The sequence below is a fragment of the Thamnophis sirtalis genome, unplaced genomic scaffold (assembly GCF_051295495.1).
Source record: "Thamnophis sirtalis isolate CommonGarterSnake01/CBP01778 unplaced genomic scaffold, rThaSir2_p1.2 scaffold_2, whole genome shotgun sequence".
NCBI lineage: Eukaryota > Metazoa > Chordata > Lepidosauria > Squamata > Natricidae > Thamnophis > Thamnophis sirtalis.
Window position 1 is genome coordinate 63,231,210 of NW_028261382.1, and position 12,203 is coordinate 63,243,412.

At 45.2% G+C, this 12,203-nt stretch overlaps 1 protein-coding gene across 5 annotated transcripts in view; it reads right to left on the reverse strand.

Moving 5' to 3' along the window:
- Positions 1-12,203, reverse strand: part of SFSWAP (splicing factor SWAP) — a 107,082-nt gene that overhangs the window by 41,273 nt on the left and 53,606 nt on the right. For all 5 annotated transcript variants that reach the window (XM_087705793.1, XM_087705792.1, XM_087705796.1 and 2 more), the window contains exons 12-13: positions 7,573-7,806; positions 903-1,093 (exon numbers count right to left, since the gene is read on the reverse strand). In XM_087705793.1, coding sequence (XP_087561919.1) covers positions 903-1,093; positions 7,573-7,806 — 425 coding nt within the window. The remainder of the gene's footprint in view (positions 1-902; positions 1,094-7,572; positions 7,807-12,203) is intronic.

Here is a 12,203-nt window from a genome sequence, read left to right on the forward strand (position 1 = left end):
CACAGTGTCTTTCTCATACACCATTGCAGCCATCCCCTTTAAAGGATAAGAAACTAGGGAGGGTCCCTTCTAAGCCTCTTTCTTCGCCCTTTATGCAGCTCTGGACTATGCTGTCTCTTATCTGACTCTTCCCTAAGCAGCATCTCTTCTCCCTGTCTCCCAAGGTCTTTCTCACATGCCATTACAGCCTCTCCTTTGCAGCCCAAGAAACTAGGGAGGATGCCTTCTCTTTCTCCACCGATTGTGCAGCTCAGGGCTACAATGCAGTTATCTGACCATTCCATAGGCAGCATCCCTTCCATCTCCTGAGGCCTTTCCTACACTACCATTATAGCCACCCCCTTTACAGCTTGAGAAACTAGGGAGGGTCCCTTCTGAGCATCTTTCTCCATCTTGTATGCAGCTCTGAGCTATGCAGTCTCTTATCTAACACTTCCCTTGGCAGCGTGAGCCGAGGTAATGCAATGATTAGAGAGCAGTACTGCAGGCTACTTCAGCTGACTGCTAGCTGCAGTTTGGCAGTTTGACTTCCCATCTCAGCCAGGTTTGAGTTGCATTGAGGTAAACGTTGTGTTGAACAACAAACAGAAGGGAAGTTGAACTTCATGCATCATTGCATCAAATTAACGGGATGCAAGTCATGAATTACACAGTTAGTTTGTAATTCATTTTCTTCACATTGTAAAGCTAATTAAGGACTGTATTTTTTTTCTGGTGAATTGCTCTAGCTTATGCTCACCCAAAGCATTAAACCGCTTAGAGAGGGCTGTAAAAGCACTATGAAGCAGTATATAAGTCTAAGTGCTATTGCTATTGCTATCTCTTTGTCCACTCTCTCAAGGTTTTCTCCACCTGCCATGACAAACTCCCACTGCGGTGTTAATCATGTCTCTTTTGCTCACCTCTAGGTTAAAGGCACTTTCCTCCATTTTTTCAACTTCCATGTCTGCCAGTGGATTCTTCAGATTCTGCAAAAAGAGGGCAGCTTTTCTCTTCCGTTCTGCTTGAAGCTGCTTCTCTTTCGATTCTTTGGAAGCCTGGGCTAGTTTTTCTCTGGCTGCAGCCGCCAATCGGTCTTCCAATTTCTGTTTTGCTGGTGGTGGTGGAGGAGGAAAAAGAGAAGAGACCGTCATTTAACTTAAGATGTTGGGAGATCCAACCGTTTCTTAACGCCAAGCTGCATGATCGTCTGAAAAATCAGGCAACTTAATAAAAAAACAAAACACCACCATCCAAAACTTACATGGCCTTTTAAATAGTGTTTGGAAGAACACCTTAAAAATGTGTAAGAGGCAGAACAAAAGTTTCTTTAAAAAAAAGAAAGAAAGAATGCGAAGTGCTGTGACTGCTCTAAAAACATCAAACAGCAGGGGTTTCCAAAGACGGCTTTTCATTAGCTAACAAAAGAACAAAGGACTAAGACAAAATAGCAAAGATGAAGCTGCCATAAATTCTGAGAAAAGGTTATCAGGGAGTGAGACAGAGACTAAACAGAGAACAAACCCCACTCCCTCCTAGCACCATGGAAGTTATCTAGTTGGGTAATGAAATGTTTGCAAGGAAACCACCAAGCTCAGAGAGCACTAAGGACCCTACAGACCTCCTCCGCTTCTTCTCCACTCTGAAAACCCCATCCCCTTCTAGCACTGATGATGTTACCTAGTTAGTGTTGTGGCCTGCTAGTTAGTGTTGTGGCAGCAGATTCCAACAGTGAGGAGGTTGGGGAGGAACATGGGCTGGTCCTGTAGTCTGACGAGGGCTCTGCGTCAGAGGCAAAGATGGGGCCAGGGCCGTCCGACAGTTATCAGCTGCCTTCAGAGTTGGAGATCAGTGGGGCAGAAGAACAGCTGGAGCCTGTTCCCAGTTTGCGCATGCGCAGAGCTGCCAGGAGAAGGGAACAGCTAAGGAACAAGGGCCGACTTGGGAGTAAAGCCACAGGTGGAAGGTGATTGGCCCCTCCCAGAGGAAATAAAAGAGGAGCAAAAGGGGAGGGGGCATTTGCAGGAGACTGTTAATTCGCTTAATTGGTTCCTGACTCTCCGAGACTCCTTGCCAAGTTTTGCAGACATAGCCTGGCAGCTCTCCAAGCCAGATAAGGTCTGTGACTGTAAATCCTTCCTTGAAAGTCTTTGCTGCATGCGAATGAGCAGAATTCACAGTCAGTTAATAAAAGGGGTTTTTGTCAGGAAAAGTAGTTGCTTCACGCTCTTGAAAAGCCTAGATAGAACATTTAGGTCATGAAACACCCACAGGTGTTTCCGAGCTCAGAGACCATTAAGAACCCTGAGCTACAAACATTCTTTTCTACTGGAGGCATCCAGATGTTAGGCATGACCAGGGACACATTCTGAAGGAGCAGCAGATCTCTTGAGATGGAGCTACGAATAGAACTACAGAAAGAACTCAAACAAGGCTGGGACAAGACTTTGAAAAAAGAGCGCCTCAATCAGGACAGAGCAAGCTGGAATGTGGGAGTAACCATTAGATCCTGGCTATTAAGAACTAAGGCAGAAAAAGGCAACAGAACTAAGGTTTTGTTGTGGCCCATCAGTGGCCAGCAGAGCTGGCTGCAGATTCGGACAGTGAGGAGGTTGGGGAGGAACATGGGCCAGTCCTGGAGTCTGGGGCTCTGATGAGGGCTCTGGGTCGGAGGCAGAGAGGCGGCCCGGGCTGTCTGACAGTTATCAGCTGCCTTTGGAGTTGGACATCAGTGGGGCAGAAGAACAGCTGGAGCCTATTCCCATTGTGCGCATGTGCAGAGCTGCTAGAAGAACAGCTCAGAAATCAGGGTCAACTTGGGAGTAAAGCCACAGGTGGAAGGTGAATGGCCCCTCCCAGAGGAAATAAAAGAGGAGCGAAAGGAGGGGGGGGGGCTTTTGCATGAAACAATTTGTTCATTTGTTCGTTTCAGGAGTGTGAAGATCTGTCTGTGAATCTCAGAGACTCTGTGCCCAGTCTTTCCTTGCACAGCACCTCATTTGGAAAATATTTACATGACAGCTTTCCAAGATAGATAAGGCCTGTGGTCATAAGTTCACCTTTGAAAGACTGTTTGCCAGCCTTTGCTAAATGTGAATGAGAGGCATTCACATTCGTTTAATAAAAGGGGTTTTGCCAGGACCAGGAATCTGCTTCGTGCTTTTTGGAGAAGCCTAAATCAGGACAGATTTAGGCTGGGTCCAGAGGTGTGCAACATGAGACCTAATCTATGGTCTCTCTTTTTCTGGCTCTCATGCAGAACTGTTCTCACCATCTCCTATTAAGCTAAAGATTGAGCTTAATTTATTTATTTTGCATCGCACAAATTCAAAGAACCCAACTCTGCCCTAATGCTGGATGAACAAAGCAGAAGGCAGGTAACCCAGCTACCTCCAAGGCCAAGCAGAGACTCAAGGTTAAAGGAAATTTAAGCATTATACAATACAGGGGAAGATTAATTGGGGCATAAATTGGAGAGGTGGAAAACAATACTTCTGAGAACTACTTTCTAAACTAAGTTAAACATTCTCGCTGATTGCCATCACGTGCGTCTTGCCTTGCTAATTATTTCTTATTCTAATTATTTCTTAGTTGTTGCAGCTCCCTGCCTCTTCTACGATGGGTACAATTACCATGGAAATGTTTTCTGCTTACGCAGACTTTTTCCGACGCTGTGCTAGAACCAAGCGATGGAGACAGAAGGGGGGTTAGCATGCAAGTCCCGTTAGCGGCACGCTCAACAGCTTTCTTTGTCGCTAGCTGTGCTAATTAAAGTAGCCTCTGTGTGTTTGTGCGTGCAACAATGGCAAGATGTGTGTTTAAGCCATGTCATGTTATGAATGCTTCTCTTAGCATGGGTTGCTGGGAAAAAGAGAAGAAGAAAAAAGACCATTGATTTTATCAGGCAATGGTGCCCTCCACGTTTTAAGTGTGGATGGACGGTGGATGAGGCTTCAATCACTCAAGAGTGCCTTGTGGAGGAGTGAATGCACGGTCCCGGTAAGGCCATTGCGACATTGTTGGCGCTGCCGTTTTTTTGAACAAAATGGGAGGAAAACATGCAGGGGAATAACTGCCAAGAACCAAACCAACACAGGACTTTGTGTTTCCAAAGCGGAGACCGACCGTTCAGATGTCTGCCCCTGGACACGACCTGCCTCTGAATCATTACTTGGTTGGAGCTATAAGTCACAATTAATTAAAGGGCTTCCTGCCATTTATAATCGCTGCCCTGCCCTGGTAAAATAAACTCTCCTGAATACACCCACACATGTAAAAGAGCTGTGGCTTAAATGAATTAAGGCTTCTTGTACAGTTTGTCAATGCACTTTTAAAAACCATTTCCTTATGTTTGCTTGCATACAATATTTTGACTCTATTAAACAGTTCTAGAGCCGTGGTGGCGCAATGGTTAGAAATGCAGTATTGCAGGCTAACTGCCCACTGCTAGCAGTTTGATTCTCACCAGCTCAAGGGCGATTCAGTCTTCCATCCATCCAAGGTTGGTAAAATGAGGAGCCAGATCGTTGGGGGCACGATACCGACTTTTCAAACCGCTTAGAGTGGGCTGTAAAGCACTGTGAAGCAGAGGTATTGCTCTTCCTGCCATCCCTCCCTTCCTAATTCAGTGATATGAATGCAGTATTGCAGGGTAATTCTGCCCACTGCTGGGAGTTCGATCCTGACCGTGTCAACGTTGACTCAGACTTCCATCCTTCCAAGGTCAATAAAATGAGGACCAGATAGTTGGGGCAATATGCGGACTCTGTAAACCGCTTAGAGAGGGCTGTAAAAACACTATGAAGTGGTATAAAAGTCTAAGGGCTATTGCTATGGCTTGACTTAGCCCCCGAGAGTCAGATGATTTCTCATAATGTGGGGTTATTCAAATGGTGTATTTGAACCCCTCTGGAAGCCACTTTAAATTTCATGTATTGTTTTTCTTAAATTCATATGCCGCCCATACTGTGGTTGGAGGCAACTCTGAGTGGCCTTGGCATGTGCAGCATTTATTAATAAGAATATTCTGTATAATTTAGGTCAGGGGTGTCAAACTCAAGGCCTGGGGCATGGATTCGGCCCGCGGGGTGCTTAGATCTGGCCAGCAGGGCTGCCCGGGAAACAGTGAAGGACTGGCCTGCAGTGATTCTGCCAACAAAAACGGAGCTTGGGAGAGTTACTTGCGGCCTTCCTGAGCTCCATTTTGGCTGGCAGAGGGTTGCAGGAGGCTGTCGGAGCTGAAAGCAGAGCTTGGAAGCCCGTTTTCACTTGGAGAGCGCTTGGCTCATCACCTGCACCGCCAACATGAGTGACGTCGAGCTGGCCTCACCCACCATGGCCACACCCTCCACGCCCCCACAGAGTCAAACACAAACCCGATCTGGCTCTTAATGAAATTGAGTTTGACACCCCTGATTTAGGGCATCCATTCACACTTCCTGGATTAATGATCTGGGTTTAAACAGAACCATTAAAAAAAATATAGTGAACTCTGTTATGTCTGGTTTCCCAGCAAGCTTCGCATTTCATTGGTATTTTACAAATGAAATGGGCTTTGGTGTCTTTAGTGCTGATGTACATCTGTGAGAGGATATTAAAAAGGGACTTTATCAAGATTTGTAAACAGTATTTTAAAATATTGTCTATTTTCCGAATATGAAAGGAGGAGAATGATTTCCCCTGAAATTCAGCCTGCCATGTCTTCCTTTTTTTTAACCTGCAGACATGGGATAAAGTACTGAGCAGTAATTCTCTGCCTCTGGAACCTGATACCCTCTCTCTGCCCTTTAAGACTTCTTGTAGGATATATCTATATATATAAAAGCAAAATGCCACTCACATGACATCACAAAATCTCCAGAATCGTAAAGCTTGCAAACTTGAAATTTGGCACTCATGTTTCTCTTGGCTTCTAGGTGCTTGCCAAGAAAGGATTTTTCGAAATGACTATCAGATCATTAGTATTTCTTATACAGTAATTAACATGCTCTGATGCTAAGGAGTTCTACTCCCCCTCCTCACCTGCAAAGAACTCTGTTCCAACTGCCAGTTGCCTTATATTAACACGCTCTGATGCTAAGGAGTTAAGAAATTCTACTCCCCCTCCTCACCTAAAAACAACTCTGTTCCAACTGCCAGTTGCCTCACATTCTGTTACCTCAGTTCAAACTGGCAGACGTTCCACTCCTTCACGCAGGAGCGGTCTGGGGCTCCTTACAGTATTAAACATCGGTACCTCACCAAAATGTCTACGTTTTCCACTTATGGAACTGGTTCCGGACTCAAGGCGGCGGGAACGATATTCCCTTATGTGTTTCAATCACCAACCACCACTGAGCCAACGGATTGAACAGGATTTCTCCTGCATTGCCTGATCACATAGTATTGCTGCAAAGCACAGGTATCCAGCTAGTATGTATGTATGTATGTATGTATGTATGTATGTATGTATGTATACATACATACAAACACATACACACATTGAAAAACAGGTAATTTTATTTGCAAATGACTTCACAATTTTTTTTAATTAGCAATCATATGTTTGCACTTTGTGGAGGAGTCTTTGCAGCAGCTCAAAGTCAACCCTATCACTGTGGCTGCTTCGTGAGACTTCCCTTATCAAATTACGCTGCTGCGTTTTATTGAATTAGACACACATAAATGCAGATTTAATTATCACCTGGCGCCATTCTTTCAGGAAAGGAAAAATGGAAAGGAGAGTAACGTTTCCTCTCCTCCTCTGCCTCATTTATTTTGTGTCTGATATATCAAATGTCAAGGACCATGAATGGCTCGGTTACTTTACTTGCAAGTACATTTCGTGTGTGATGGCTACCTTTGTATAAAATAAGCCAGCATTGCTGTTTTAAAGTGAATATTTCATACAGGTAATCCTCAACTTTAAAACCACAATGGAGCTCTGTTGCTAAATGAATTAGCTTTCAAACGGGGTGATATATAGCAATAGCACTTAGACTTATATACTGCTTCGCAGTGCTTTGCAGCCCTGTCTAAGTGGTTTACAGAGTTAGCCTCTTGTCCCCAACAATATAGATCCTCATTTTACCCACCTTGGAAGGATAGAAGGTTGAGTTAACCTTCAGCGGTGAGGATCAAATCGTTGGCAGTGGGCAGAATTAGCCTGCAATACTTCATTGTAACCAATATGCACAGGGAGGAAGGAAAGGAAGGAAGAACAACAACAACACTAGTAATAGCACTTAGACCACTGTTTCTCAACCTTGGCGACTTTAAGTCCTGTGGACTTCAACGCTGGCTGGGGAATTCTGGGAGTTGAAGTCCACAGGCCTTAAACTTACCAAAGTTGAGAAACACTGACTTAAGACTTATGTACCGCTTCACAGTGCGTTTACAACCCTCTCTAAGCAGTTTACAGACTCAGCCTCTTGCCCCCAACAATCTGGATCCTCATTTGGCCCACCTCAGAAGGATGGGTCAGCCTGGAGAGATTTGAACTGCCAAACTGCTGGCAGCCGGTGATCAACAGAAGTAGCCTGCAGTACTCACTCTAACCACTGTGCCACCACAGCTCTTATAAATCCCAGTCGGTCCAGACCGTACAATTCTTACCTTGCTTGGCTTCCAGCTCTTCCTGGGTCAGCTGGGGCTTTTTTTCTTCCGGGGCACTGCTGGAGGAGGCCAGGAGGGCGGCGCTGTTGGAGGTGCTACTGGCGTTCTCCTGGCCCTCTTTGCCTTCTTCCTCCTCCTCGTCACTATCGTCATCGAGCTTCACCCGGTTCTTCTCCAAGGGGAGCATATCGTTTTCTTTGGCCCGGATTGCAAAGCTGATGGGTGCAAATGACACTGTGGGAGAGGAAAGGATTATCTGTAAAGCAGTCACTGCAAAGTTGAAAACTGTTTGGTGGTTGAGGTGGCTGGCTAGGAAACAGGAGACGGTGAGTTCTTGTCCCAATCTTAGGAATGAAAGTTAGCGGGGTGACTTTAGGTCAATCGCCAGGCGACTGTGTATTCTAGTCCCATCTTAGCTGTGATCGCTGGCTGGGTAAATTTGGGTCAATCACTAGGAGATGGTGAGTTCTAGTCCCACCTTAGGAATGAAAGTTAGCGAGGTGACTTTAGGTCAATTGTCAGGCAACTGTGAATTCTAGTCCCATCTTAGCCATGATAGATGGCTGGGTAATTTTAGATCAATCAGGAAATGGTGAGTTTTAGTCCTGCCTTAGCCATAAAAGCTGTTTGAGTGACTTTGGGCCATTCCTTCTCTCTCAGCTCACGTCATCTCACAGGGTTGCTGTTGTGAAGGAGGAAACTTTGCCAGATATCTTTGCCAGCTTGAGTTATTTGTAAACAATAAAATAAAAGGCAAGATATAAATAAATAAATATTTTTACTGCAAGTTGCCAAGGTTTTTTTTATTGGGATAGGAGGTGAGATAGGAAGAACAGAAATACAAGGGTTGGCTCTGGAGCCGCATGTGGCTCTTTCATCCCTCTGCTGCGGCTCCCTGTTGCCAGTCAGCTCCACAACTGATAGGTTTTTTGGTTAGGACAGGTAGAGGAAAAAGGATGCTGCGCTAGGAGGAGACTCTATGGTGGGGGAACCGGACTTCCGATCGGCTCCAGAATTTAACTAGAGATGGGGGGGGGGCTTCCAGTTTGAGTGTTAAAGGTTGTTGACCCCTGGTTTCATAGAATAGAGGAGGATGCAGCCCCCAGCTTCGTTCGTGCTGCCCTTGGCTGAATTGCAATTCTCCTTTTTGAAAAAAAAAATCTGTTCAGACCAGGGTAGGATACAGAGGGAGAAAAATGAACCCAGAAAGCAAGTATCAGAAAGCAATCGGTTCCCTCCACCCATTTTTGCCTCGGCCTATTAATACTTTGCAACCATGTGTTTCCCCCAAAGAACCCCCCCCCCAAAATATGGTCCTTGAATGAAAGAAGGATGTTCCCTCTGCAAAAACAGAATTATGCTATGGAATCCCCTTCTGAGTGTATCACGCCTGGCCGCATCATTATTTGGACTAAAGCAGTAAGTTTTTCCCCAGGAGTTTTGGGATTCTTCAGACTAGTTATTTTCTATGGATTAAGGGTAAGCTCAGTTATCCATCCAAGACCTTTGGGTAATCAAAACAGCTTCCTTGACACGCACAAGGGAGGCCCCAGCAAGCTTAAAGGAACCTGTGCTTGCTAGTAGCCCGGAGGTGACGGGGGACGACACCTGGACATAATGGAGAAGAAAAGCAGAACTGCTCAATATAAATGGAAAATGGGGATTACAAGATGCAAAATTTGCAACCAGATACCTGGAAGGACCGTTTTGCATCAGAGCACGGGGTCCCTTGGTTGCAAAACAGAACCAGGCTGCAACCACTGGCTTAAAACGCCTCTCCTTTGCTACTGTGCTGAAGTCGCAAAGGTCCTTAACTTAACGACTGTCTCGCTTAGCAACAAAAATGTTGGGCTCAGTTGTGTTCGTAGGTCGAGGACTATTTTGCCCTGGTTGCAGGTCTTAAGAAAGATGAAATGCCAAGGAAATTAGACATGAATCCCATCGGGGAGAAAAAAAGAAAACCACACGTATATCGACAACAGTGCCAAGAAAGTTCCTCACCCATTTGCACCACTCAGGTGACCCTGAGGACATAGCTAAACCTCCAAGCGACCTCAAAGACCCTCTAAAACAGTGGGTCTCAACCTTCCTAATGTGGCGACCCTTTAATACAGTTCATGTTGTGGTGACCCACAACCATAAGATTATTTTATGTTTTCCATATTTTTTCAAAAATATGTGTTTTCCGATGGTCTTAGGCGACCCCTGTGAAAGGGTCGTTCGACCCCCAAAAGGGTCCCGACCCACAGGTTGAGAACCACTGCTCTCAAAGGATGTAAATGACCAGCTGTCTGCAAGGAGTATCAATCCTTCCACTCCCCATCATCCAGTCAGAGCTGAAAAAGCTTCTTGGATGAAAAGTGAGACGTTTTGAAAGACAAACCAAAAAGTCCAGCTGCTTCTTGGGGGAAAAAAAAGCATCTTTGGGACAATCTTGACCTGGAGGACTGAGAATCTCCATAGACATATTGTGCTGGAGCTTGGCACAGCACTCTGATATCTGTTTGTTTTTTGTGGTTCTCTCTAATTAGCTGTCACGTCGGGATAAAAATACACAAGAAAATATTGTGACCGTACATCCTGCTGTCTAATTTTTTCAAAAGATATCTCTTAAAAGAACGAGAGTGGGGGAGGATTAATATATATAAAAAACTGAAAGTATCTTTCCAAGCATGCTTTCCCCCCCCTGGAGATAAAGAGCGCAGTTGCTTTTGAAGGGACACAAAAATCTTTAGTAAATTGACTTTCTATTAAAGGGATGGAGTAAACCGTGTGGATGTATCTGCCCACTAAGTTGGAAATGCCCTTTATATGATTTGCAATTACTCATGAGAGCTGCTTTTCTACTTGCAGGGAGTTAACCCGGGTTTTTACCCCTGAATAATAACCACCCTCTGTTTGGGTAGTAGGGACATCATTTGGACCTGGATTAGGCTGCCAGTCTGTGGAAAAAAAATACAACTGGGACCCCTTCCTGACATAGCAATAGCAATAGCAGTAGACTTATATACCGCTTCACAGGCCTTTCAGGCCTCTCTAAGCGGTTTACAGAGAGTCAGCATATTGCCCCCAACAATCTGGGTCCTCATTTTACCCACCTCGGAAGGATGGAAGGCTGAGTCAACCCTGAGCCGGTGAGATTTGAACCGCTGACCTGCTGATCTAGCAGTAGCCTGCAGTGCTGCATTTAACCACTGCGCCACATTCGTTTCAACATCGTCAACCACTTCTCCAAAGCATCTGAGGGCAGGACAAGATGTAATGGGTGGAAAGTAATCAAAGAGAGATCCAACTAGAACTAAGGAGAAATTTCCCGACAGAACAATGAATGAGTAGAAACGGCTTGCCTCCAGATGTTATGGGTGCTGCAAGGCTTGAAGTTCGATTCTATGAGGTTTGATTCAGGCCTTATGATTCTATGGGACAGATAAGACAACTAGGTACACAGATGAAATAGGGAGATGAGATAGATAGATAAGATAGTAAGTAGGAAGGTAGGTAGGTAGGTGTCAGCCTCTGCTTCACTTGCTTGCTATTGCCTGCCATAGAAACAGGGAGGGTGGGGGCTTATGGTATTTGGAAAGGGAATCTTATGGTACTGGAGGAGTTATGTAGAAGGGAGTTTTGTTCTCACCATCTTCTGAACATGCTGATTGCTTGTGTTTGGACTTGATCAAGGCCAACCATCTCACATACCAACTTGATGAGGCTTTTTGAAGATGCACCCCACATGACGCCTTAGGAAGTTGCAGATTGGACATTGGGTTGGGGTAACTGGGGAGAGGGTGCGGGGTAATCATTTGATATATACATGTTCGTGCCTTTCTGGCCCAGATCTTGCTTTCCTTTTGCTGCTATCTTTTCATAACCAGTAAAAGTATTCTTAATTCCACAATGGAGTTGGGAATTTTCTTTATTGGTTATTGATGGAGGCACACCTGACAGTAGGTAGATAGAGATAGATGATAGATATATAGATAGATACAGTAGATCATATAGAGAGAAGTGCATAGAGCGATGGATGATGGATGGAAAGAGATGATAAGAGATAGATAGATAAGGTAGATAGTTAGATATGGATGGACAGATAGAAATAGCAGACACATAGGACTTCACAGTGCTTTACAGCCTTCTCAAATGATACACAGACAGACAAGCCTTCCTGAGGTTTTTAAGAAATTGGACAACCATTTGTGCAGAATGAAAAAGGGTCTCCTGCTTGAGCAGGGCGTTGGACCTCCAAGATCCCTTCCAAATCTGTTAGTCTGTATTGTTTCCAGGTCTTAGTGGGACGCTCAGTGGCTAAGATGCTGAGCTTGTTGATCAGAAAGGTTGGCAGTTCGGTGGTTCGAATCCCTAGTGCCACATAGTGGCTCTACTTGCCCCAGCTTCTGCCAACCTAGCAGTTCGAAAGCATGTAAAAATGCAAGTAGAAAAATAGGAACCACCTTTGGTGGGAAGGGAACAGCGTTCCGTGCGCCTTCGGCGTTGAGTCATGCAGGCCACATGACCATGGAGACGTCTTCGGACAGCGCTGGCTCTTCGGCTTTGAAACGGAGATGAGCAGCGCCCCCTAGAGTCGGGAATGACTAGCACTTATGTGCAAGGGGAACCTTTACCTTTACCTTCCA